At 64.3% G+C, this 19,101-nt stretch overlaps 4 protein-coding genes across 5 annotated transcripts; 3 read left to right on the top strand and 1 right to left on the bottom strand.

Moving 5' to 3' along the window:
* The first annotated feature begins 17 nt into the window (after positions 1-17).
* On the top strand, positions 18-7,159 carry CHLRE_05g237650v5 (uncharacterized protein). 2 transcript variants are annotated; one of them, XM_043062293.1, is made up of 23 exons: positions 18-468; positions 635-684; positions 965-1,067; positions 1,181-1,285; positions 1,458-1,583; positions 1,737-1,834; positions 1,944-2,071; positions 2,191-2,341; positions 2,463-2,561; positions 2,709-2,837; positions 2,978-3,073; positions 3,184-3,396; positions 3,554-3,658; positions 3,833-3,928; positions 4,036-4,148; positions 4,285-4,471; positions 4,582-4,800; positions 4,910-5,202; positions 5,339-5,567; positions 5,677-6,354; positions 6,515-6,628; positions 6,802-6,858; positions 6,999-7,159. In XM_043062293.1, exons 1-23 carry the CDS (start codon positions 252-254, stop codon positions 7,125-7,127), a joined length of 3,735 nt encoding a protein of 1,244 aa, XP_042924857.1. In that variant the 5' UTR covers positions 18-251; the 3' UTR covers positions 7,128-7,159. The 2 variants fall into 2 exon arrangements, with proteins under 2 accessions (XP_042924857.1, XP_042924858.1); XM_043062294.1 differs by having other exon boundaries at positions 5,342-5,567.
* Positions 7,160-7,168: 9 nt separating this feature from the next.
* On the bottom strand, positions 7,169-8,467 carry CHLRE_05g237700v5 (uncharacterized protein). The gene is made up of 2 exons (XM_043062295.1): positions 8,298-8,467; positions 7,169-8,057 (listed from the first exon to the last, which is right to left on the bottom strand). Exons 1-2 carry the CDS (start codon positions 8,349-8,351, stop codon positions 7,917-7,919), a joined length of 195 nt encoding a protein of 64 aa, XP_042924859.1. The 5' UTR covers positions 8,352-8,467; the 3' UTR covers positions 7,169-7,916.
* A 106-nt stretch (positions 8,468-8,573) lies between these two features.
* CHLRE_05g237750v5 (uncharacterized protein) lies at positions 8,574-10,929 on the top strand. Its single transcript, XM_001697739.2, has 6 exons — positions 8,574-8,878; positions 8,945-9,043; positions 9,182-9,303; positions 9,447-9,552; positions 9,806-9,910; positions 10,102-10,929. Exons 1-6 carry the CDS (start codon positions 8,813-8,815, stop codon positions 10,159-10,161), a joined length of 558 nt encoding a protein of 185 aa, XP_001697791.2. The 5' UTR covers positions 8,574-8,812; the 3' UTR covers positions 10,162-10,929.
* An 88-nt stretch (positions 10,930-11,017) lies between these two features.
* CHLRE_05g237800v5 (uncharacterized protein) lies at positions 11,018-19,079 on the top strand. The gene is made up of 14 exons (XM_001697738.2): positions 11,018-11,427; positions 11,687-11,819; positions 11,982-12,110; positions 12,305-12,469; positions 12,738-12,896; positions 13,208-13,698; positions 13,987-14,135; positions 14,539-14,675; positions 14,833-14,889; positions 15,250-15,391; positions 15,649-15,807; positions 16,329-16,382; positions 16,678-16,773; positions 16,995-19,079. The coding sequence occupies exons 1-14, from the start codon at positions 11,153-11,155 to the stop codon at positions 18,497-18,499; spliced, it is 3,651 nt and encodes a 1,216-aa protein (XP_001697790.2). The 5' UTR covers positions 11,018-11,152; the 3' UTR covers positions 18,500-19,079.
* The last annotated feature ends 22 nt before the right edge of the window (positions 19,080-19,101 follow it).

A 19,101-nucleotide genomic window follows, 5' to 3' on the forward strand; every position in this document is an offset into this window, starting at 1 on the left:
TCGCGCGGCATGGGTTTTGGACCCACGAGTCGGGGGGAGGGGCAAAGTGCCGGTCGTTCGCGACTCGCCCCATGCCTGTTTGATCCTGCAGCAGCTTGTCACAGATAGAAGCTGATATCAAATAGACAGCCATCCATACAGCCCCGCCGGAGGCCTTGCAGATGTTTGGAACATCCCGGGCTTGACCGGGCGCATAACCACAGACAAGTGTTCTCGTGATCCCCTTAACTTATACGTGTTAGTCAGAGAGCATGAACTCTCAGCTGTCGGCGCTCAAGCCGCCCAGCCTGGGCGGTGGCGCGCTTCGTCCTGCCAGCTCCCAGCTACTGGAGCCTTCGCCAGTCAGCGGTATTGGTGCCAGCCTACGCCAAAAGCTGTTACCTGGCGGGCCATCTGCATCCATGGCAAGCGGCTTGCTGGGCGCGGGCTCTGCTGGCGCGGTGCTGGACCACCTCAAGCGCCACGCAGGTGCGCGCGCTTGCTGTCTGGTTGATGGAAACGAGGTGGCTCTCACTTGCTGTGTGGGGATTGTAGCAGCAGCAGCAGCTATCGGCAACGCAGTTCGGTGGGCTATTCGGTCAGCGAGCGGCTTACTTTCGGGCTCGCCTCCTCGGGCGCTTTCGTTTCCTCGCAGACCGCATGATGGAGGAACAGGAGAGCACTCGTCATGACGTCGCGACCTACGTAGGTTTGGGACGCGGGGCCAATTAGGTTTGTTGCTTCTGAGCGCGACATGGGGACGGCGCGTTGACCCGGGCGGCTATGGCGTAGACCCACATTGCGCCGCAACGCCAAGCTTGAGCAGTCCCTTGATCTGTGCTGTTAACCGCCGGCGGTCAATACGCACTGATATGCCGGCTGACCATTCACCTGGTAGCAGCGTTGACCACAAGCGGCCCGACCCACATGGGCAAAAGTGCTGGATGACCCGCCCCCTACTCCCCTACTCTCCATCGCGTTGCAGCGCGAGAAGCTGGCGGACGTACAGATGGCGCTGAACCGCACTGAGCAGGAGCTGGCGCGGGAGCGAGAGGAGAACGTGCAGATGCGGGCTAAGGCCAAGGCTGGTAAGCGCGCTGCAAGGCTGCACATGGAGACGTGTCACATTGTGGCGAAGCGTGTTATCCCGCCCTGCATCCCGGCCCTGTGTACAAATTGTACCCACGCTTGACCTGCGCAGATTCTGAGCAAGTGTCATACGTGATGGAGAAAATGAAGGTGGTGACGGCGCTGCAAGAGAGCCTGCGCGGCACCATCAGCAACGTGTCGCTTGATGTGGGCCGAGGTAGGTGTGGCCCGGCTTAACAATGTTAGTTTGGTGTTGCTGGCCTCAAGTCATGAGGGTATGTGTCTGCCAATCCTGTCATGCCACCTGCTAGAACGTGTCCGCACGCAGTTGCCGGCCATACCCTGCCCCTGATCCCGTGCCCTGATCCCGTGGTTCCCACCCCTGGCAGTGGACCAGTACCGCCGCAGCCTTGACGTGCAGCTGCTGGGCCAAGAGCAGGGGCTATCGGAGGCGCAGGCGGCGCTGCACGACACCGCGGCGGCGCGCGACAAGCTGGCGGCCGAGCTGCGTCGAGGTGGGTCAAAGCGGGAAGGATGAGTTGGAAGCGCGCGAGGGCCGCTGTACGTGCCAACCTGGGCATACATCTTGTCTGCCGGCGATGTGGGTCAGGTCTGCACGGTGTCAAGGCGTGTGCTGCCACGGTGACGCATTGAACTTGTGACTGCAGCGCACGGCATGGTGTCCGAGCTTCAGGCGCAGCTGCGGCGCGCTGGCGAGGACCTGGCGGGCAAGGACAGCCTGCTGGAGCGGCAGATGGCGGAGGCGGTACGGCAGGCTGCAGCTAGCCTCACTTTACAGCGTGCCCTTGCCTTGTAAACTTGCACACCCATTTCGCTCATGGTCTACAGTTGCTGTTGTTTCATGCAACTTGCAGGCAGCCCGTGAGCGCGCTGCTGAGGTGCACGCTGCCTCGCTGCAAAGCGCTCTGAATGTGGCCACCGCTGACCTCAGCGCCTCCCGCACCGCCGCCGAGCAGCTGCGGATTGACCTGGACTCTGAGAGGTGATGCTTGCACGGATTACTGGGGTGCCTTCCAGGTGGCCATCCTGCAACCCCACCACGCGTCCCTGCGCGCTCTCTTAATTCTCACCTCTCCCTGTGCTGCCCTGTTTGTGTCGCAGGACCCGCTCCGCCAAGGCCACGGCGCAGCTGACGGAGCGCTTCCAGGAGGCGCAGCAGCGCGTGCACCAGCTGGACCGGCAGCTGGCGGCGGCGCTGGAGGAGGCACAGGCGGCACGTGAGCGCATCAACGGCCTGGAGGGCCAGGTGCAGGTGCGCGCAGTGTACGGTTCTCAGTGCTTGTTGGCACCTGCAGCAAGTGGGGGCGTAGATTGCCACACCTGGAGGGCGTGCCGCGCGGTTTTCGACTGGGTGCATTGCCCCGGGATCGCAGGCTTTCAAGACCCAGGTGACCCAGGCGAGGGAGGAGCTCGCGGCGGCCCAGGCTGCCGTCGCTGACGGGAACTCGGAGCTCAAGGTCGCCAACGCAGAGGTACGTTGTGTGTGTGACTCGCCTGCTGTCTTTTGCTTTCAGTCATTCGAAACCCGTAGTACTCCATCAGTGCACCAGTTAAATCGGTTCCCGCAGCAAGCAGCTTACGGGTGTTGACCATCAGCTTCATTGGTGTTTCCCACGCAGATCGAGCAGCTGCGCCTGCGTGTGGAGGCAACTGAGGCTTCACTGGCAGACGGGGAAGTGAACCTGGCACGTGTGCAGCGCGAGGCGGAAGAGGCGACCAAGCGCAGCGAGGAGGCAACGGGACAGGAGGTAAGGGGCGCTCCCTTACCCGCACTGCCCCCCGTCCTTCTATCGCTTCTACTTGTGCCACGACACGGCAGCTTTGTCTTCCCTTGGCTCCACACGCCATCTCCCTTTACTCTCACTTCAAATCGCCACTATGGAAACAGGCCGCACTTCGTCAGGAGCTGAGCGAGCGCCAGGAGGAGGCAGGCCGCCTGGCAGTGGATCTGGCGGCGCTCAAGGAGGAGGCCGCGTCCAAGGAGGTGCGCGCCCCCGTGACAGGGTATGCTTCACGTGCTGACTGTCCTCGCTTGCCTTCAGCTCCTCACACGCAATGCCGTGCCGCCATCCGGTCCGTACTTCCGGGGCACAGGCCGCGCTCACCAAGGCGCTGGAGGCCGCCAAGGCGGCGGCCGCCTCGGAGGCCTCCCGCGCCGCCGCCGCCACTGCTGGCTCCGAGGCCCGCATTCGCGAGGTGGAGCGCGCGTGCGAGTCCCGCCTGGAGCGCTTCAAGGAGCGCACCAGCCGCGAGAACGACGAGATGCGGCGCCGCGTGCGGGCTGAGGCTGAGGCTGAGTCCAAGCGGGTGCGCAGGGGAAGAGGCTGTGGTGCTTCAAGTTTTGGGGCTAAGGGCGCTGAGTGCTTGTTAGTTGCCTTCGTCTGCGGTTTCAGCCGTTGCGCATCCCCATGATCTTGCTGGTCGTACCGGGAACCACCCATACCCGACCGCCCCATATCCGCAGCTGGCGGAGGAGCTGAAGAAGATGGCGGCGGCGCTGGAGGCGGCGGAGAGCCTGGCCACCAAGGGCGCCGAGGAGCGCGAGGCGGCCGCCCGCGAGCAGCTGCAGGTGTGCGGGGCAGGGCGGTGTGCAGCTGAGTGCGGTGTAGCACGGCTTTCTGCAATGCGTTGTACTGCGAATAGCAGTGCAGCAGCACGCACGGTACGTCGGGCCCACACGCCGTTGCGTTGGCTGGGCACGCCCGCATGCCGTAAGCCGTGCCATGCCTGGCGGTGTTTTCAGGCCCTGCGCAAGAAGTCTGAGGAGGAGCTGTCGGCGCTCAAGGACCAGTTGAAGGAGGCCAACCGCAAGGCGCGCGAGCAGGCAAAGGAGACCAAGGTGCGAGAAGGGCAGCGTTGTGGGTAGTGCCGTTGTTGCCACAATGCTGTGCACCCATCCATGCAGTTCAATGACCCAGCGGCCTGCTGCTTGTAACTTGTGAACAGGCGGAGCACGACAAGGCGACCAAGGCAGCAAAGGCTGCGGCTGCCGAAGCGGCCAAGGCCCTCCGTGCGGAGCTCGAGGCAGCGCACCAGAAGGAGCGCGACGAATGGGACAAGTGAGTACAGTGCCGGTGTGAGGAGCATTCACATTGGTTGGAGTTTGCCGCGCATCCTGGGGCCGCCTTTTCGTATGTACGTGCTGTTGAGCTCGGCTGTTGCCTCGCTCCCCTGTCCTTGCCCACACTCCCTCAGGGAGATGGAGGCCGTCACCGCCGCTGAGCGGGCCGACGCCGAGGAGAAGGCCAAGGCCGCGCTGGAAGGGCTACGGGCTGAGCTGACCGCTGCGGCTGACAAGATTAAGGCCGAGGCGGAGGCTGCAGCAGCCGAGCGGGCGCGAGCGCTGGAGGCCAGCATGGAGCAGCTCAACCGCCGCATCACGGTACGTGCCGGCATGAACTGCTTTGGGGACCCCCTAGAGTGTGATTCGCTGGCTTATCACCGGCTTGTCCTTGCACTTTCACGGATCGCCTCTGCTGTTGCCGCTTGCAGGAGCTGCAGTCCACCGCCAACACGGACGTGGCTGCCCTCGACACCGCCCGCGCGCGCGTGATCGAGCTGGAGCAGAGCCTGGCGGCCGCCGCCAAGGCCGCAGCGGACACGACTGCAGCGAGCGAGGCCGCGGCGGCGGCGGTGCGGCAGCAGCTGGAAGAACAGCAGCGCGAGTACGAGGCCAGCAAGCAGGCGTGGCTGCAGGAGCGCCAACAGCTGGTGCGCGTTGGGGATGTGGCTTTGCATGTAGAGGATGCAATGACGCTGAGGCTGTTTAGGTGTGAGTGCAGGACACTAATACATGCCAACACGTGCTGCGAGGCTGCAGGTGAAGTCCCAGCAGGAGAAGGAGGAGGCCGCTGCCCGCCAGTGCCGGCAGCAGGAAGCGGAGCGCGCCGCACGCGACACCGAGATGCGCGAGCTGGAGCAGCAGGTAGAAGCGCAGCGGCAGCGCAATGCGAAGCTGGAGGAGCAGATGAAGCAGCAGGCTGAGCAGCACCTGCAGGAGCAGCAGCGCCTGCGGGAAGCGGCTACCGCCGCCGCAGCGGCCGCCGCAACTGCCGCGGCGGCTGCCAAGGTGGAGGAGCTTGCTCGCGAGCGCGCCAATCAGCGCGCCGAAGTGTGAGCCTTTTTGGTGCATGCGGTACCTGGCGGCATGTTCAATTCTCTGGAGTTGACGCTGCTGCGGCTGTTGCCTGTACTCGTACCGTGCCATGCTGACTAAGTTTGCCCTCCCAAACTTTGCCACTTCCTAAAGTAGGGACGCCACCGCCGCCAAAGCCTTAGATGTGGACGCCAACCAAACGGCTGCGGCGCAGCCGCCCAAGCGCCAGCCGGCTGCCACCCAGCCGGCCGCACGCGGTGACGCCGACGGCGAGGTGCCGCCGGCCACACAGCAGCCGGTCGCCAAGCCCAGCGACCACGACAGCGGTGACGAGGAGACAGCGGGCCTGTTCTCCCAGCCGCTGTCGCAGCCGGCATCAAAGGTACGAGGGAGGCTCGGGCTGGGGCGCTGGGGCTCAGCTGTATAGCATACTAGCATTGCGGCGCCACGCGTGGTTCTCGGTCGTTACGCGCTCCATGTTCTTGCAACAGTCGACTGGCTTGCAGGGTGGACGTGCCAAGAAGAAACCGGCCACGACCAAGGCGGCCGCGACAGCCGCCAAGCCGCCCGCCACCACGACCACTGCCGCCGACATGACCGCCACTCAAGCGGGCACCGGCGGCTCCAAGCGCCCGGCAGAGGCCGAGCCCAAATCCGCGCCCGCGACCAAGGCAGTGGCCACGGCCGCTGAGGCGCAGGCGGCCGCTGGTGCCGGCAAGGCGCAGCCCAAGGTGGTGCGTGGCGGTAAGGTGGTAGAGGCGCCCGCAGTTGCGGACAACGCGGCGGCAAAGCCCAGTCCCAGCACGGCGCCCCCTGCGGGCCCCGACACCAAGGCGCAGCAGCCCGGCAAGAGCACCATGCCACCGCCACCGCCGCCAGCGGCCGCCAAGGCACGCAAGGCGGCCAACCCGCCGCCCACGTTCACGGCCACAGCCGCGCCCCCCAGCGTGCCCGCCGCATCTAACGCCAACACCGTCGCGATTGCGGCGGCCGCGCGCAAGGCGGCGGCCGCGGTGCCGCCGTCAACGCGCGTGCCGCCGCCGCCGCTGCCGGCCCGGCGCGTGCACGACGAGTTCGCTGACCTGACCACCGAGAGCGAGATGGACGAGCCCAGCCAGACTCACAGCCAGGACGTGTCGGTGCAGGGCAACGCCGCCAAGCGCCTCAAGGTGAGCAGAGATCAAGGGGGTAACATCACATTTCCTGGGTACCGTACTTTTGGCACTGATGCGGATGCGTGTTGTAAATGCCGGCAGTGGATTTGGAACTTGCTGAGCCTGATGCTTGCCTGCCCACTGCATACTACGGTACCGCCCGACTGCAATGCAGTCTGCTGCGGACAATCGCGCCGCACCGGCACTGGTGGCATCGCAGCAGCCGGCGGCGACCAAGGGTGGCCGCTTCTCCCTGTTCCAGGGCATGTCTCGCGGCATGTCGGTGCAGGTGCGTGGGGTCCGCGTCCAGCTAAGTGACCTTTGAAGATAGCTTGATGGGTTCGTGAGCGTGGATGAGGACAGCCCCACAGATTAACCCATGAAGGGGTAGCGCTTGCGTGTCCGAAATGGCACGCGGAAGATCTTTGCTGTTGATGCCTCTTCCCGGTGTGCCGTGTGCAGACCACAACAGCGGACGCCGGCGGACACGAGGTCAGCTCCGCAACGGGCATCCGCAAGGTATGGTCGAGCATGCCCAACGAGTAGCACCAGACCAACCGTTACCAGGGCCAGTATGTCTGTACTGTAACAGAAGGCAGTGCAATAGTTTAAGACGTTCCACGCCTGCCGCCCATCCCTGCATCTATCTCATGGCACAGGGTGCCGGCGCGGCCAACAAAGGCGCCAAGGCGCAGCGCGGCACGGGCCGCAACAATATGGGCGGTGGTGGAGGCGGCGGCGTGATGGACCTGTTCGCTGGCATGTCACCCTTCCCCAAGGGCAAATGAGATGCTAAGGCGTAGCGAGCAGTGCGACTGGACGTGAGCGGATTGCGGATTAGCTTAACAGGCGGGTGACTCGTGGGGGTAACTGGCTACGGACACCCACTTCCTGACTTGTTGCATTCAGCGGGCGCGATTAGCTCAAGGCACACTGTACAAGTCTGCAGCCGGTGCTGCAAGTAAAGCCACGCTGCACAAACGCGGGTGAAGCAGGCCGCACTTCTTGTTCCGGCTTTGTTCAACCAAGTGCGTTACATGAGGTGCACTGTAATATCATGCCAGTCAGCCGTTCGTTCTTCACTCAGACCAACATGAACCCGGTCCCTTGTCGGGGGCCCGTAGCCCGAGCCTAATACCGCTCCGCCACCGGCCCAAACCTCTGCGTGCCATTCCTATCCGTCTCCTCAGGGGCCCGTCGTATCCTCCGTCGCGTCTGCAGGGACAGTGCCCTGCACGCCACCGTAATCTGGCTGGCTATCAAGCAGCCAACACCGAATAAGAAGTAAAGCAATCCCACTTGCGCTCGCGCTTCCACTGCGCGGCGGCAAGCTATCACCCGTCAAGGGCTGGGGACCGCGGCATTCATGCAACTAGACAGGCGTCGCGGTGACAGAAGCACCCTCGCGCGCGAGACAGACGTCACGAGATGTGGAGCTGACCTGCAACCCCGCACACTTGCCCAGTGCGACACACGCACACACACGAAACACACCCACGCGTCGTCTACCCACGCTCCTCCCTATCCCCAACATCTAGTACAATGATACACTCCACGCCATGTCGCCGTCATGTTGCTCAAAGCTCCGGAGGGGGCTTCTGGATCGGCAGCAGGCCGAACCGCTTCTTGCAGGTGATGCGTTCCCGAGAGAACTTGTCATCCGGCGAGAAGCGAGCTGGGTGCGCCGACTTGGTCGGAGTGCCGTCAGGCGCAATCTTCTGCAAGGTGCATAAACGTAGGCGGGTTAACATGATGCGCAGCAGCAAAAGAGAAGGCGGCTCGGTAGCGCCGGCATGGCGAACCCCGTTCCAGGCGGCCATGGCTCATCCCCATCATCACAGCTCCATTTAGTTATCTCTACTTGATGCTTATCGCTGACAAGGACGAAGCTGGGCTGCATGGGTTGCGGCCGGCGGCCCGTTCTTTCGCGACACCCGTTCCCACGCCCCGCTATCCACCTTGAGAGTGTACACGCGGTTGCCCGCATCGTCGTCGTAGTACATCAGGTACATGGTTGCTGAGTGGCAAAGTTTAGGCGATGGAGAGTGCTCAGTCGGCTCAGACAGCAAGCGCTAGGAATCGGTCAAGTGATAGTAATCCTGAGTGCAGGTGACTGTGGCTATAGACGTAGAGCCTGAAGAAGTTTTGCTTGGCCCGATTTCCGTCTGGAACCCATCCTGAATGAAACGTCACTTCCTGACCTTTCGTGAGCGTCAAGGTCCACACAGACCATAGATATTTATCAGCAGCTGATATATAGCTCAACTGGGAAGACTTACACACACAGCTGTCGCTCGCTCGCTCAGCCTTCCACACAATGCCCGCAGCTGGGACTGCGCCTGCTGATGCCATGCAAATAGAAGAAAACTCAGGGAGCCAGGAAGGGAACGAGGAGGTTCAGCAAGAGCAAAATACCGGGTCGCCGAGCAACCTTGGGACGGAGACCGTGCTTCAACGAAGCGCCCTGCCCCGGATGGCTCTTCTACAAGAGGCATTCGAGAAGGCGCTGGAGTATGGGCTAAAGGACCCCTCGCGTCGGGTGCGTCTCGGTGTCTGCGAACCTGTTCGACCGTGCCTCCAAACGTATTACCGATTGGCCGTGCAGGAGTTCGGGGACTTTTACCCGGAGCTGGATGACACGCTGGTAGATGCTCTGTACGATACTTACCAGCAAACGCTGGTTCTGGTTCGCTCGCACTGCCAGGTAGGGTTGGGGGAAGGCAGGCTGGGTACCTGTTGAGGGCTGGAACGGTGCGCACCGCGGACCGCCGTACGCTCACTACCGTAGCCTTGCAGAGGAGGCAGCTGCGAGCATCGTGCCGCACATGCAAACTGGCTGCAGGAGGAGTTTAAGGAGGTGTGCAAGGAGCAGGGCGTGGAGGAGCAGCTGCGCCAGCTGGAAGAGGCGGAGGCGGCGCAGGCCTCGACATCCGGCGCAGTTGGTACCCCCTTCAAGTTGCGCGAGTAGGTCCTTACGGGTTCCTCAACCCTTATCATCACACCTTCAGGAGGAGAAGGCCTCACGAGCAGTGTGGCGTGCAGGCTCCCGGAACACGATGATCTTGACACGCAACACCGCGCCTGTTGCCATTCACCACCCACCGCAGCACGGCGGAGGGCGTGTCGGTTGAGGTGGTGGCGCGGGCGGAGGCGGCGGCTCGGCTGCATGCCCTCAAGCAGGAGGCGGCCTATCTACAAGATCTGCTGGAGCGGGTGCGTGCCGTGCCGGCGTGTGAGAGCCTGCTGCTGAGCACCGGGTCATGTGTGGCGTGCAGGTGTTGGCTGCCGCATGCACGCGTTTTGAGCCTTGGTGGGGGAGGAGTGCGCCTCAGCAGAAAGAAAGAACCTGTGCAGGGCCCGTGTGCGTACGATGTGAGCAGCAGCTGGTGCGCACAGCCCGAGCCATGCACGGTACGGCATGCCGAAGCTGCGACCCACGCCTGTCTCCGCCAAATGCACGCCGCAGGCTCGCACGACTGAGGCGCGGCTGACTGAGGCGCTGGCCATGCGGCAAGGCAGCGTGGACAAGATGGCGGCCACCTACAACCGCGTCGTGTCAGACGTAAAGCAGGTGCGTTTGCCAGCGGCGGTCTTGGGGCAGGCGGCGGCTTGGGAAAGGAGCGCTGGTGGCTGTGCAGGTGCATATTCCGTCTCTGGATTTGCTGCGTCGTGACCAATTCGTGACTCAGGAAGGAACAGGCTGCACCAGTGCGCCGATGCTGACGGTGCAATGCTCCGTGGTGCTGGATTGCGCCTGCGCAGGTGTACGACATCACGAGGGTGTGGCCTTCCGCGCCCCACCTGGGCGGCACAACGGCGTGAGGCGTGTGCCGGTGCGATGGGCCGTGCGTGCCGGCCATTACGTCGGTATGTTCAAGGCCACATGTGGGGTGCGGGTGTTGAGTACGTTGGGGGGTTCAGCACACATGATGCACACCGTACAACAGGAAGTGCGAGGAGGAATGTCAACCATCAGAAAAGGGCCGGACGCGGTACCTGCATCCTTTGAGGCCAGCTTAGGATTGTCAAGATACCAGAGACTGCTGGTCATTGCAGCGAGCACGGCGTTGCCGCTGAGTGAGAGGGCATGCGGACGTTCAGGGTGGGCACGTGGGTGTGTTTGCTAATAGAGGCGGCTGAACGGATTCTGAACTGCCGAGTGGTGCCATACCAAACAGCCTCGAACGATAGGGTCTGGGAGGTGCTACCGGCGCTTCAAAGTTGGGGCGGTGTTTGGACTCAGCCGCCTAGACGGGGAGTGGCACCCGAGTGCCTTCTCTCGCCTCTGGCCGCTAGCTAGGGCACAACATTACCGCAGAGCGAAATGCCTGTATGTTTGCATCAGCCCGCGCGCCACACACGCAGCACGTCCTAACGATACGAGGTCGGGGGGAAAAGCACGGCGGGCCAGGAGTGCGCGAGTCGAGCGCGCCCTAAGGTCGAGCGCCTCGCGGTTAAGTAGGGCGATGTGCTGGCGGTTGCGACCGACCGTAACGTAGCCATCCATCTGCAAAGACTGTGCAGATTGGTAGGGGTGCCAAATCCTAAGCGTCCACACTTTAGGGAATTGCGACAAACTTCCACCCACACTGCCAACTACACCGGTGGTTTTGTCGGGAACCTTGCTGGACCTGCGCCTATGCCATCTCCTTAGTACGCATCTCAGTAAGTTTGTAGAAATGATAAGTTTAGCAGCTCACCGACAGCATAATTGATGAAGGAACAGCAAGCTGCTCTTGTCGGAGGTCCGTCGCTTTAGCACGCTGGCGCTTGAATAGAAACACGCACTTGAGTAGCACTGACTGCCAGCGGAATGGATGCCGGCGAGCCGTCGCCGACCAGGCGCGGTGACCAGGGCGACACAACCACATCGCCCGGCGAACCACCAAGCGCGCGGTCAGCTGCGCAGTCGAACCCATTGCCTACACCGTTTAGTGCTCCAAATAACGCGCCTTCAAGTGGAAAAGACAAGGAGCTGCACAAGCAGGACTCATTCGCAGCGCGAGTCCGCGCAGCACGCCGCGTGCCTACCCTACTCCGAGACAACAGCACCAGTATACCGGCGGCCCCGCCTGCGCTCTTCCGATGGTACGTCGCCTCGAGTATGTGCAAAATGTGGTAGTCACTCAGCGCTTAGGCGCGCTGTGTCACCTGGCTATGCAACCCGTTAGGCGCCCTTTGCTGCTGTGCGTGTGTGGATGGGGGCATGGGGCAGTCATCAGAAGAGGGACCATTACCAGTGCCCTCTGGCATTCCGGTTCTGCCTGCCCGCCCAAACGTGTGAACGATCTCAAGAATCTCAACCCTGTGTGTGGCTGCATGCCAAAAAACCAAAAATAACACGCAGGGAGACACGTGGCCACTTCTGGTCGGAGCTAGAGAAGTCGCCGATGGATGGGAACAGGGCGGATGGGTCTTCCGTGCACCGCTTTGGCCAGGCGGCGTCGATGTGGTGCCGGGCTGCCAGCGTTTCTGTCAAGGCGAGTCACGCCGATAAGATCGTATGAAAGCGCGCAGAGATTTGAGGAGCTGGACTAGCTTTGAGGCCATGCGCAGTTGATGCTGTGAGTTCCTAGAATCCTGACACGCACTCCATAAGTAACAGTGTGCCATCTCCCCAATCGTGGCGGCCCCTGCCGCAGAACGTGTGGGCGGTCGTGCGGCGCAAGCCCAGCATTCTGTTGTGGCCGCTGCTGCTGCTCGCGGTGCTGCTCGCTGCGGGCATCGTGGGCGTGACGCTGAGTGCCAACGATTACGAGACGAGCAGCCAGGTGCGGGTGCGGCGGCGGCATGGCTGTGACCGCAGCCGCTGTGAACATGCACGTGAACATGGGTGCTTTCGGGGTGGTTCCTCGCGCTCTATCTGTCGACAGCAATCAGGCCCTCGGTGCAGTATGGACTGCTATCTTCATTTGACAACATTACGGAATGTCCTCGCCTACCTGGCCTCCCTGCCAACCCCCAGGATGACGCAATGATCGCGGGCGCCAAGGCCGTGAACGCGCTACAGCTGGTGGTGGAGCGGGCGCTACAGCCGCTGCGGGCTGCTGAGGTGGTGGTGCAGCTACAGCCGGCCATGGCGGTGCTGGGGCCGTCGCTGCAGCGCATCTCGACACGACCCCTGGACCAGGCGCGTGTGTAGTGCGTGTGCAAAAGATCACAAAGGAACAGAGAGCACAGTGTGTGTCCGTAGTGCGTCTGTGCGTGCATATGATGTGTTGCTCCCGGCTTCTGGCAAGCAAGCCATGGCACTGTGTTATCATGCCATGCTCACGACCTGTTCGATTCCATGAGCACCTCACACTCTCACAGATATCGCTTGAAATATAGCATGCACACGCCTTCCTTGCTGTGCTTACCGTATTGTGCCTTGTGCTGACCCCCGCGGCCCACGCCAGGCGCCACCGGTGATCTCGTCCCTGTTCCTGAGCCCATTCGGCCTGGTGCGGGCCAGCGTGACGCCGCGGTATGAGAGCCCCGCGACCGCCGCTGTCGTGACGCCGCCCTTGGGCACCCTGCTGATGCCGGGAGAGCCGCTGCGCCTTGGGCAGCTGCAGGTGAGGGAGTGGGGCTTAACTCTGAACCAGTCCTGTAAGGAAACAGTCGCGCTGCAAGGAGAAACTGCAGCCGAGGGAGTGGGGGAAGTGCCAGTGCTGGCCGTTGCTGATGAGGAGCTAGCAAGTTAGGCACGTTTTACCGGGGCTGTCTTATCGCAGGTGAGGCAGGGCCGAGATTGCCATTGGGACCAGGCCGTCATTGATTGAGGCTACCACTTGGCAGTTGACACACCTTACCACTTGTACTACATTGCCCGACCCGGCCCTAAACGTGCATTGCTGTCCGTGTGTGTTTTCTTTGTTCCGCTCAGGACATCATGCTGCGGGTGCCCGACTGGCTGCCGCCGGGAAGCCGCGTCAGCAGCGGCCCCGCCACCGCCACCACCACCACCGGCACGACCGGCGGCGGCGCCAAGGCGGCTGCCACGTCGGCACTGCTGGTCGTACACAAGCCCGTCCTCATCATCAACGCCCGGCCCACCGACGCGTGGAACAACAGCAGTCCGTGCGGCTCACTGCCACCCCCGACAACAGGCCCCGATACCGACTCCAACGCCCTCACCAGCAACCCCAGCGTTGCGGGCGGGCACTGCCTCTTCCTGCCCAGCAACACGAGCGCTACCGCCGGAGCCACGCCGGCTGCTACAGCCGCAGCGGACGGCAGTAGCAGCGGGGGCGGCGGCGTGGCGGTGAATGGCACGCGGCTGTGGGGTTTCGTGTCGGGGCTGGTGCGAGTGGAGGACCTGGTGCAACAGCCGGCGGCGGGGCTGCAGCAGCTGCGTTCACTCGGCTATCTGTGGAGGTGGGTGCGATGGAGTTGGACTGTGGAGTGTGTTCGGAGCGAAAGAGCGGGGAAGGGGGCTGGGGTTGTAGATAACAGCCCAAACTAAACCGAAGCCAATGCAGTAGAGCGAGGGGGTACCGGCAGCGGGGGTAGGGGGGAAGGGGGCCACTGCCGGCTAGGGTTTGAATGGGGGTTCAGCGCCCGCAGAGTCGGCGGCAGGCCAGGCCTCCATAAACCCGTTGCGACCGACCTTCGGGCCCACCATGCAGCTGGTCACCATCAAGTGCCCTGCCGATCCTGCCGCAGGCTGACCATCCGCGCGGCGCCGCTGCCGGGCGCCGCCGCGCCAGTGGCGGCCACAGTCACGTGCGACACGCCGCCATCTGACGGCAGCCCTGTATTGCCGGTGGTGGTGTTGGACGCAGAGTGGCAGTTGGAGCTGGAGAAGAAGGGAGGTGCGTCGTTGAGTGGGGCTGTGTGCGTCATTGATTGAGGCTGGGTGCATCGTTAATTGAGGCCGGTGCGTCATTGATTGAGGCCGGGACATGTACAGTTCATGAGCGCAAGATAGAAAGATGGATAATGACAACACGCACCCACCCGAAACGCAAAGCCTGTGGACGTGCCTGTCCCCGGGCCCATCCCACATCCCAACCTTGCACTGTAACGGTCCGTCCATAGCACGCCCGCTTCGCGCCCCCAATGACCCGCACCCAGTCCTACCCCTACCCCTCCCACGCACCCCCGTGTATGCCCATCTGCAATGCCGCCTCTCCTACTGCTGTGCCTGGCTACAACTTCTTCACTTCCTTATCACTAACAATAAATGTACTTATGTACCCCCTCTCCCTCCGGCAGGCCACCGGCCGTCCTGGGAGGCGCCCCTGCTTGCGGTGGTGGTGCTTGCGAGTCTGGCCCTGAGCGCGCTGCTGCTGGCGGCGCTGGTCATCCAGCAGCGCCACCTCATCCTGCTGGAGGCCATGCTGCCCAAGAAGGTGCGTGGAAGCTGGTGAGGAGCTGCGGGTTAAATGTCAATTATGTCATCCACGCCGCCAACCTACCTCTCACCACGTGCCCAGCCCCCACCCCACCGGGCACGGTGTCATTCGTATGCCCCGCGGCACCACATCGTCGTCACTCATGCATGCACAGGTCATCAAGCTGCTGGGCACCGGGCGGCCCTTCTACCAGCACTACGAGGGCGTGACGGTGAGTGAGGGAGGGAGGGCGCACACGCGTGGCACGCACACGTCCCGTGCCGTGCCGTGGCCTGCCATGCCGTGCCGGGCAGAGGCTGAGGGCGCTGCTGCTGGATACTTTCAGTAGCCATGCGTCATCGAGCACGCACACACACGCACACACACGCACACACACGCACACACACACGGCTTTGTTTCGTTTGTTTTTTTGTTTAACACACATACAAACACGTGCACACACACACACACTTTCCCCTCCTCCTCCCCCATCCACCTACCCACCTGCCCATCCAACCCCCCAACCCTGTCCTGGCTCGTGGGTGTAACCCCTCCCCTCTCCCCGCCCCCGGCCCCCACCCGGCTGCCTCAGGTGCTGTACGCCGACATCATCCGCTACTCCAACGCGCCCGCCGGCATGCCGCCCCAGGAGGTGGTGTCGCTGCTGAACGACGTGCACAACATGTACGACAGCCTGCTGGACAAACACGGCCTCATCAAGATCCGCCGGAGCGGTGAGCAGGCACTGAAGGCGGGGAGGGCGGGGAGGCGGGCACGGGGGTGGGCGTGCCGGAAGCCGGCGGGGGAAGTAAGGGATGCGGAAGCCGGCGGCTGCGGGACGGCGACGGTGAAAGAGAATCACCGGTATTTGTGCCGCGATGTGTTGGGCCATGCATAGGGGAATGCTTCGCCACGCATCGCTCTATCCGAAACCCTCCCACCTCCCTTGTATCCTCCACACCCGCACTCACCCACACCGCTCCACACGCAGGCGAGGCGTTTCTGGGCGTGGGCGGCTGTCCCACCGCCGAGGACCCGGTGAGGGCGGCGCTGCGGGCGGCGCTGTGTGCGCGCGAGATGGTGCTGGCCACTGCCGCGTTCCGCAGCAGCGCCGGACAGCGAGTGCAGATCCGCCTGGGGCTGCACTCGGGTGCGTGCGTGCTGACGCGTCTGGGTTGGGGGCGTGGGGCGTCCGGGTTGGGGGCGTGGGGCGCCCGGGTTGGGGGCGGGGCAGGGGGTGGGGCGGGATGGGGAGGTAGGTTGGGTTGGGTCGGGCGTGGACTGGGCATAGGGCGGGGGCGGGGGCGGGGGCGGGGGCGGGGGCGGGGGCGGGGGCGGGGGCGGGGGCGGGGGCGGGGGCGGGGGCGCGCGGGGGTGGGGGCGGGGGCGGGGGCGGGGGCGGGGGCGGGGACTGGGGCGGGGGCGCGGCCGAGGGCGGGGGCGAGGGCGGGGGCATGGGCGGTTAGTGTCGAACGGGAGTTGAGGGCGTGCGCTGCTGGATCGTGAGCGCCTGCCCTGTATTGTGGTAGTTGTACATCTAGGTGTCGCAGCACCCCCGGAACCCCTGGAATGAACCCCTGGAACCCCTGGAATGAACCCCGTGAACCCCTGGAACTCCTGAACGCCTGGAACCCTTGGCAGTTCCTGACAATTATGCCTCGCTGTGTGTAGGCCCGGTGGTTGCCGCGGTGGTGGGCACACACATGCCGCGCTTCTCCCTGTTCGGTGAGTGGCGGGCAATCAATGGCTTCTCACAACCCGGAACCCGTTGCTGCACACTACACGCTTTACGAACAGCCCCAACGGCAACTTGTCCTTTCCCTGTCGCGCCCGTCTTCCCTTCAGCCTAACGTTTACTGCTGCGGCCCATGTCAGTGCCAATACCGTACGCACGGTGTTCCCCTAACCCTTGCTGGTGCTTTCCTTAACAAACACACTTGCACACGCACACACACACACACACACACACACACACACATAACCCCCCCCCCCCCACACACACACACACACATGCACACAGGCGACACCATCGACATCTCCCACTTCATGGAGGCCACGTCCTCCGTCATGCGTGTGCACGTCAGCGACACCACAGCCGAGCTGCTCACCATTGCGGGTGCGTGCCGCGGCGTGTCGTCGGTGCGTGTCAGTGCGTTCCCGGGCGTGTTGATGCGTTTCTGTACGTCCCGACCACTCTCTCACCCTCTCCTCCCCTCGCTAGCTCCCGGCTGCACTCCTGTCTCCCTCGCTCGCTCCCTTCCTCACCCCTCCCTGCCTGCCTGCCTCCCTCCTGCCCACCCTCCCCCCTCCTGCCACTGCCCCCCACACACCCCGCAGACGACCCCCTTGTGTCTCTTCAGCCGAGAGGCGTCATCGACGTCAGGGGCCGCGGCGCCATCACCACATCCTGGCTGCGACTGGACCTGCTCTCCAGCGTCACCAGCCTCGGCCCCTCGCGCCAGCTCACCATGGCAGGCGACCGCGGCGGCAGCCGCGCCTCCGCCCAGCCCTCGCTTCAGGCGCCCTGGGCGGACGGCGACGGCGGGGAGCGAGACAGTGGGGTGGGGACAGCCGCTGGCGGGGCCGCGGCGAGCAGGGCGTCGGCGGGAGGAGGCGCCGCCGACGGCCGCGCGAGCGCTGGCGACGCACTGGCGCTGCTGGCAGCGGCTGGCGCCAGCCGCGGCGGAAGCCAGCAGCAGGGGCCGGCGGGTGGCGTCAATGCGCACGGCAGCGGGGGTGGCGCGGGCGGCGGCAGGGGCGGCGGAGGCGGGGGCGATGGCAGTGTGCGAGGCGGGCGGGCAGGCGGGCCGCGGGAGGCGCCGTCAGACATCGCCTGTGCCGCGGACCTCGCTGTGGCCGCGGCCATGGGCGTGCGGGGCGCGCCGCTGGTGCGCAAGCTGTCGCAGACGGGCCTGACGCAGACGCGCCGCGCGCTGCCGGACCGGCGGCAGCGTGAGGGTGTGGCGGCGGCGGCCGCGGCGGCGGTGGAGCGCTCGATGCTGGGCAGCTTCACGCTGCGGCTGGAGGAGGTCACTGTGGGCGCCTTCCGGAGCCTGCTGGCCGCGCCGCTGCCGCCGCCGGTGCTGGTGCGCGGCGCGGACGATGACGGTGACGAGGAGGAGGCGGTGGGCATTGGGGGCGTGGGAGGAACGGGAGGAGGAGGAGGAGGGGTTGGAGGCGGTCGATATGACCTGCGGGACGTGACCGGCTGGATGAGCGCCCCCAAGCCCCCACGGAAATGGCGGCGGCCGCCGCCGCCGGGGCAGGAGGAGCAGGGGGACCAGCCCAAGCAGGAGGTGGTGGTGGCGGCGCTAGCAGAGAAAGTGGCCGCGCCGCCAGCAGCAGCGGCGGCGGTGGCTGTAGCAACATCTGGCGGTGGTGCCGCTGCGGAGATGCCAGATGCCGCGGCCTCAGCAGTCACCCTTGAAGTGCCAACGGATGCAGCTGCAGCGGCTGTAGGTCCTGGCGACAAGGACACACCGGCGCATCTGGCGACGGTGGTCTCGGACACTGCCTCCTCCTCGCTCGGTGTGCCGACGGGGGCGGCGGGGGACATGGCTGGCGGCAGTCGCAGTAGCAGTAGCCGCCGCCGCCACGTGGTAGATGCAGAGCCCACAGCCAACTGCCCAATTTGCGACGAGCCTGCCGCCACTGACACCAGCCGCTGGGGCAGCAGCGGCAGTAGCAGCATGAGCAGGCGCGAGGCGGCGGCAGGTGTGCAGGCGGCTGTAGCTGTCGGCGGCAGCAGCATTGACGGCGAGCACGGCGTTGCAAAGCGAGCGCAGCAACAGCCGCACCGCATACCGGCGCCTGTTGCGGGCGGGGAGATTGAGGAGGCATAGCACGGGGGTTACGGATGAAGCAGCGAAACACACGCACACGCACGGGACGTCGCCGTGACGCGTTGAGGGTGCCTGTACAAACCGACCCCGGGTATGTCCGGGGGATGAGGTAGACGCTTGCGGCCTCGGACTAGAGACGCGTGGCGTGGGCGCAGCCCACTCTTCCCTTGCGAAGGGAAACCACCTTCTCCTGCTGTTGATGCACCCTGCAAGCTTACTACTTGGGAGACACCAGGGAGGTTGGATGGATGGTGTTTGCTGGAAATGAGCGTGTGTGAGGGCGAGGCGCATGGAGCATGCATGTATGTTTTGTGGCTAGCATGCATATTTGCATTCGCTCATCCGCCGTGCGACTAGTGCGAGCACGCCAGGGCGACAGTGGGCGCGGGCGGGCGGTGATTCTCCTGTACGTGCAGCGTGCACTTGTGTGCCGTATGGAGGGAGCGGGCCTAGGGAGGATAGCGAGAGGACGGCGAGGCGTGGGGGCGGCGAGGACGGAGAAGGCGAGGGTGTGTTACATGCCAAGCAAGGCCCCTCAGAGCCGTGTAAGGTGGTGTTGAGAAACACCGGGTTTTGATTGAATGGGAGGCCCGCACGTCCGC

Source organism: Chlamydomonas reinhardtii, chromosome 5 (genome assembly GCF_000002595.2).
Source record: "Chlamydomonas reinhardtii strain CC-503 cw92 mt+ chromosome 5, whole genome shotgun sequence".
Classification (NCBI taxonomy): Eukaryota; Viridiplantae; Chlorophyta; class Chlorophyceae; order Chlamydomonadales; family Chlamydomonadaceae; genus Chlamydomonas; species Chlamydomonas reinhardtii.

Coding starts and splice junctions, on each gene's coding strand:
- CHLRE_05g237650v5 (XM_043062293.1), top strand. CDS start 252: ATGAACTCTCAGCTGTCGGCGCTCAAGCCGCCCAGCCTGGGCGGTGGC. Junction 4,472..4,581: donor AGCTCAACCGCCGCATCACG/GTACGTGCCGGC, acceptor TGCCGCTTGCAG/GAGCTGCAGTCCACCGCCAA. Junction 6,859..6,998: donor CCGCAACGGGCATCCGCAAG/GTATGGTCGAGC, acceptor CTCATGGCACAG/GGTGCCGGCGCGGCCAACAA.
- CHLRE_05g237700v5 (XM_043062295.1), bottom strand. CDS start 8,351: ATGTACCTGATGTACTACGACGACGATGCGGGCAACCGCGTGTACACT. Junction 8,058..8,297: donor ACCGCGTGTACACTCTCAAG/GTGGATAGCGGG, acceptor TGCACCTTGCAG/AAGATTGCGCCTGACGGCAC.
- CHLRE_05g237750v5 (XM_001697739.2), top strand. CDS start 8,813: ATGGCTCTTCTACAAGAGGCATTCGAGAAGGCGCTGGAGTATGGGCTA. Junction 9,044..9,181: donor TGGTTCGCTCGCACTGCCAG/GTAGGGTTGGGG, acceptor AACTGGCTGCAG/GAGGAGTTTAAGGAGGTGTG. Junction 9,911..10,101: donor TCGTGTCAGACGTAAAGCAG/GTGCGTTTGCCA, acceptor GCGCCTGCGCAG/GTGTACGACATCACGAGGGT.
- CHLRE_05g237800v5 (XM_001697738.2), top strand. CDS start 11,153: ATGGATGCCGGCGAGCCGTCGCCGACCAGGCGCGGTGACCAGGGCGAC. Junction 11,428..11,686: donor CCGCCTGCGCTCTTCCGATG/GTACGTCGCCTC, acceptor AATAACACGCAG/GGAGACACGTGGCCACTTCT. Junction 12,111..12,304: donor ATTACGAGACGAGCAGCCAG/GTGCGGGTGCGG, acceptor GCCAACCCCCAG/GATGACGCAATGATCGCGGG.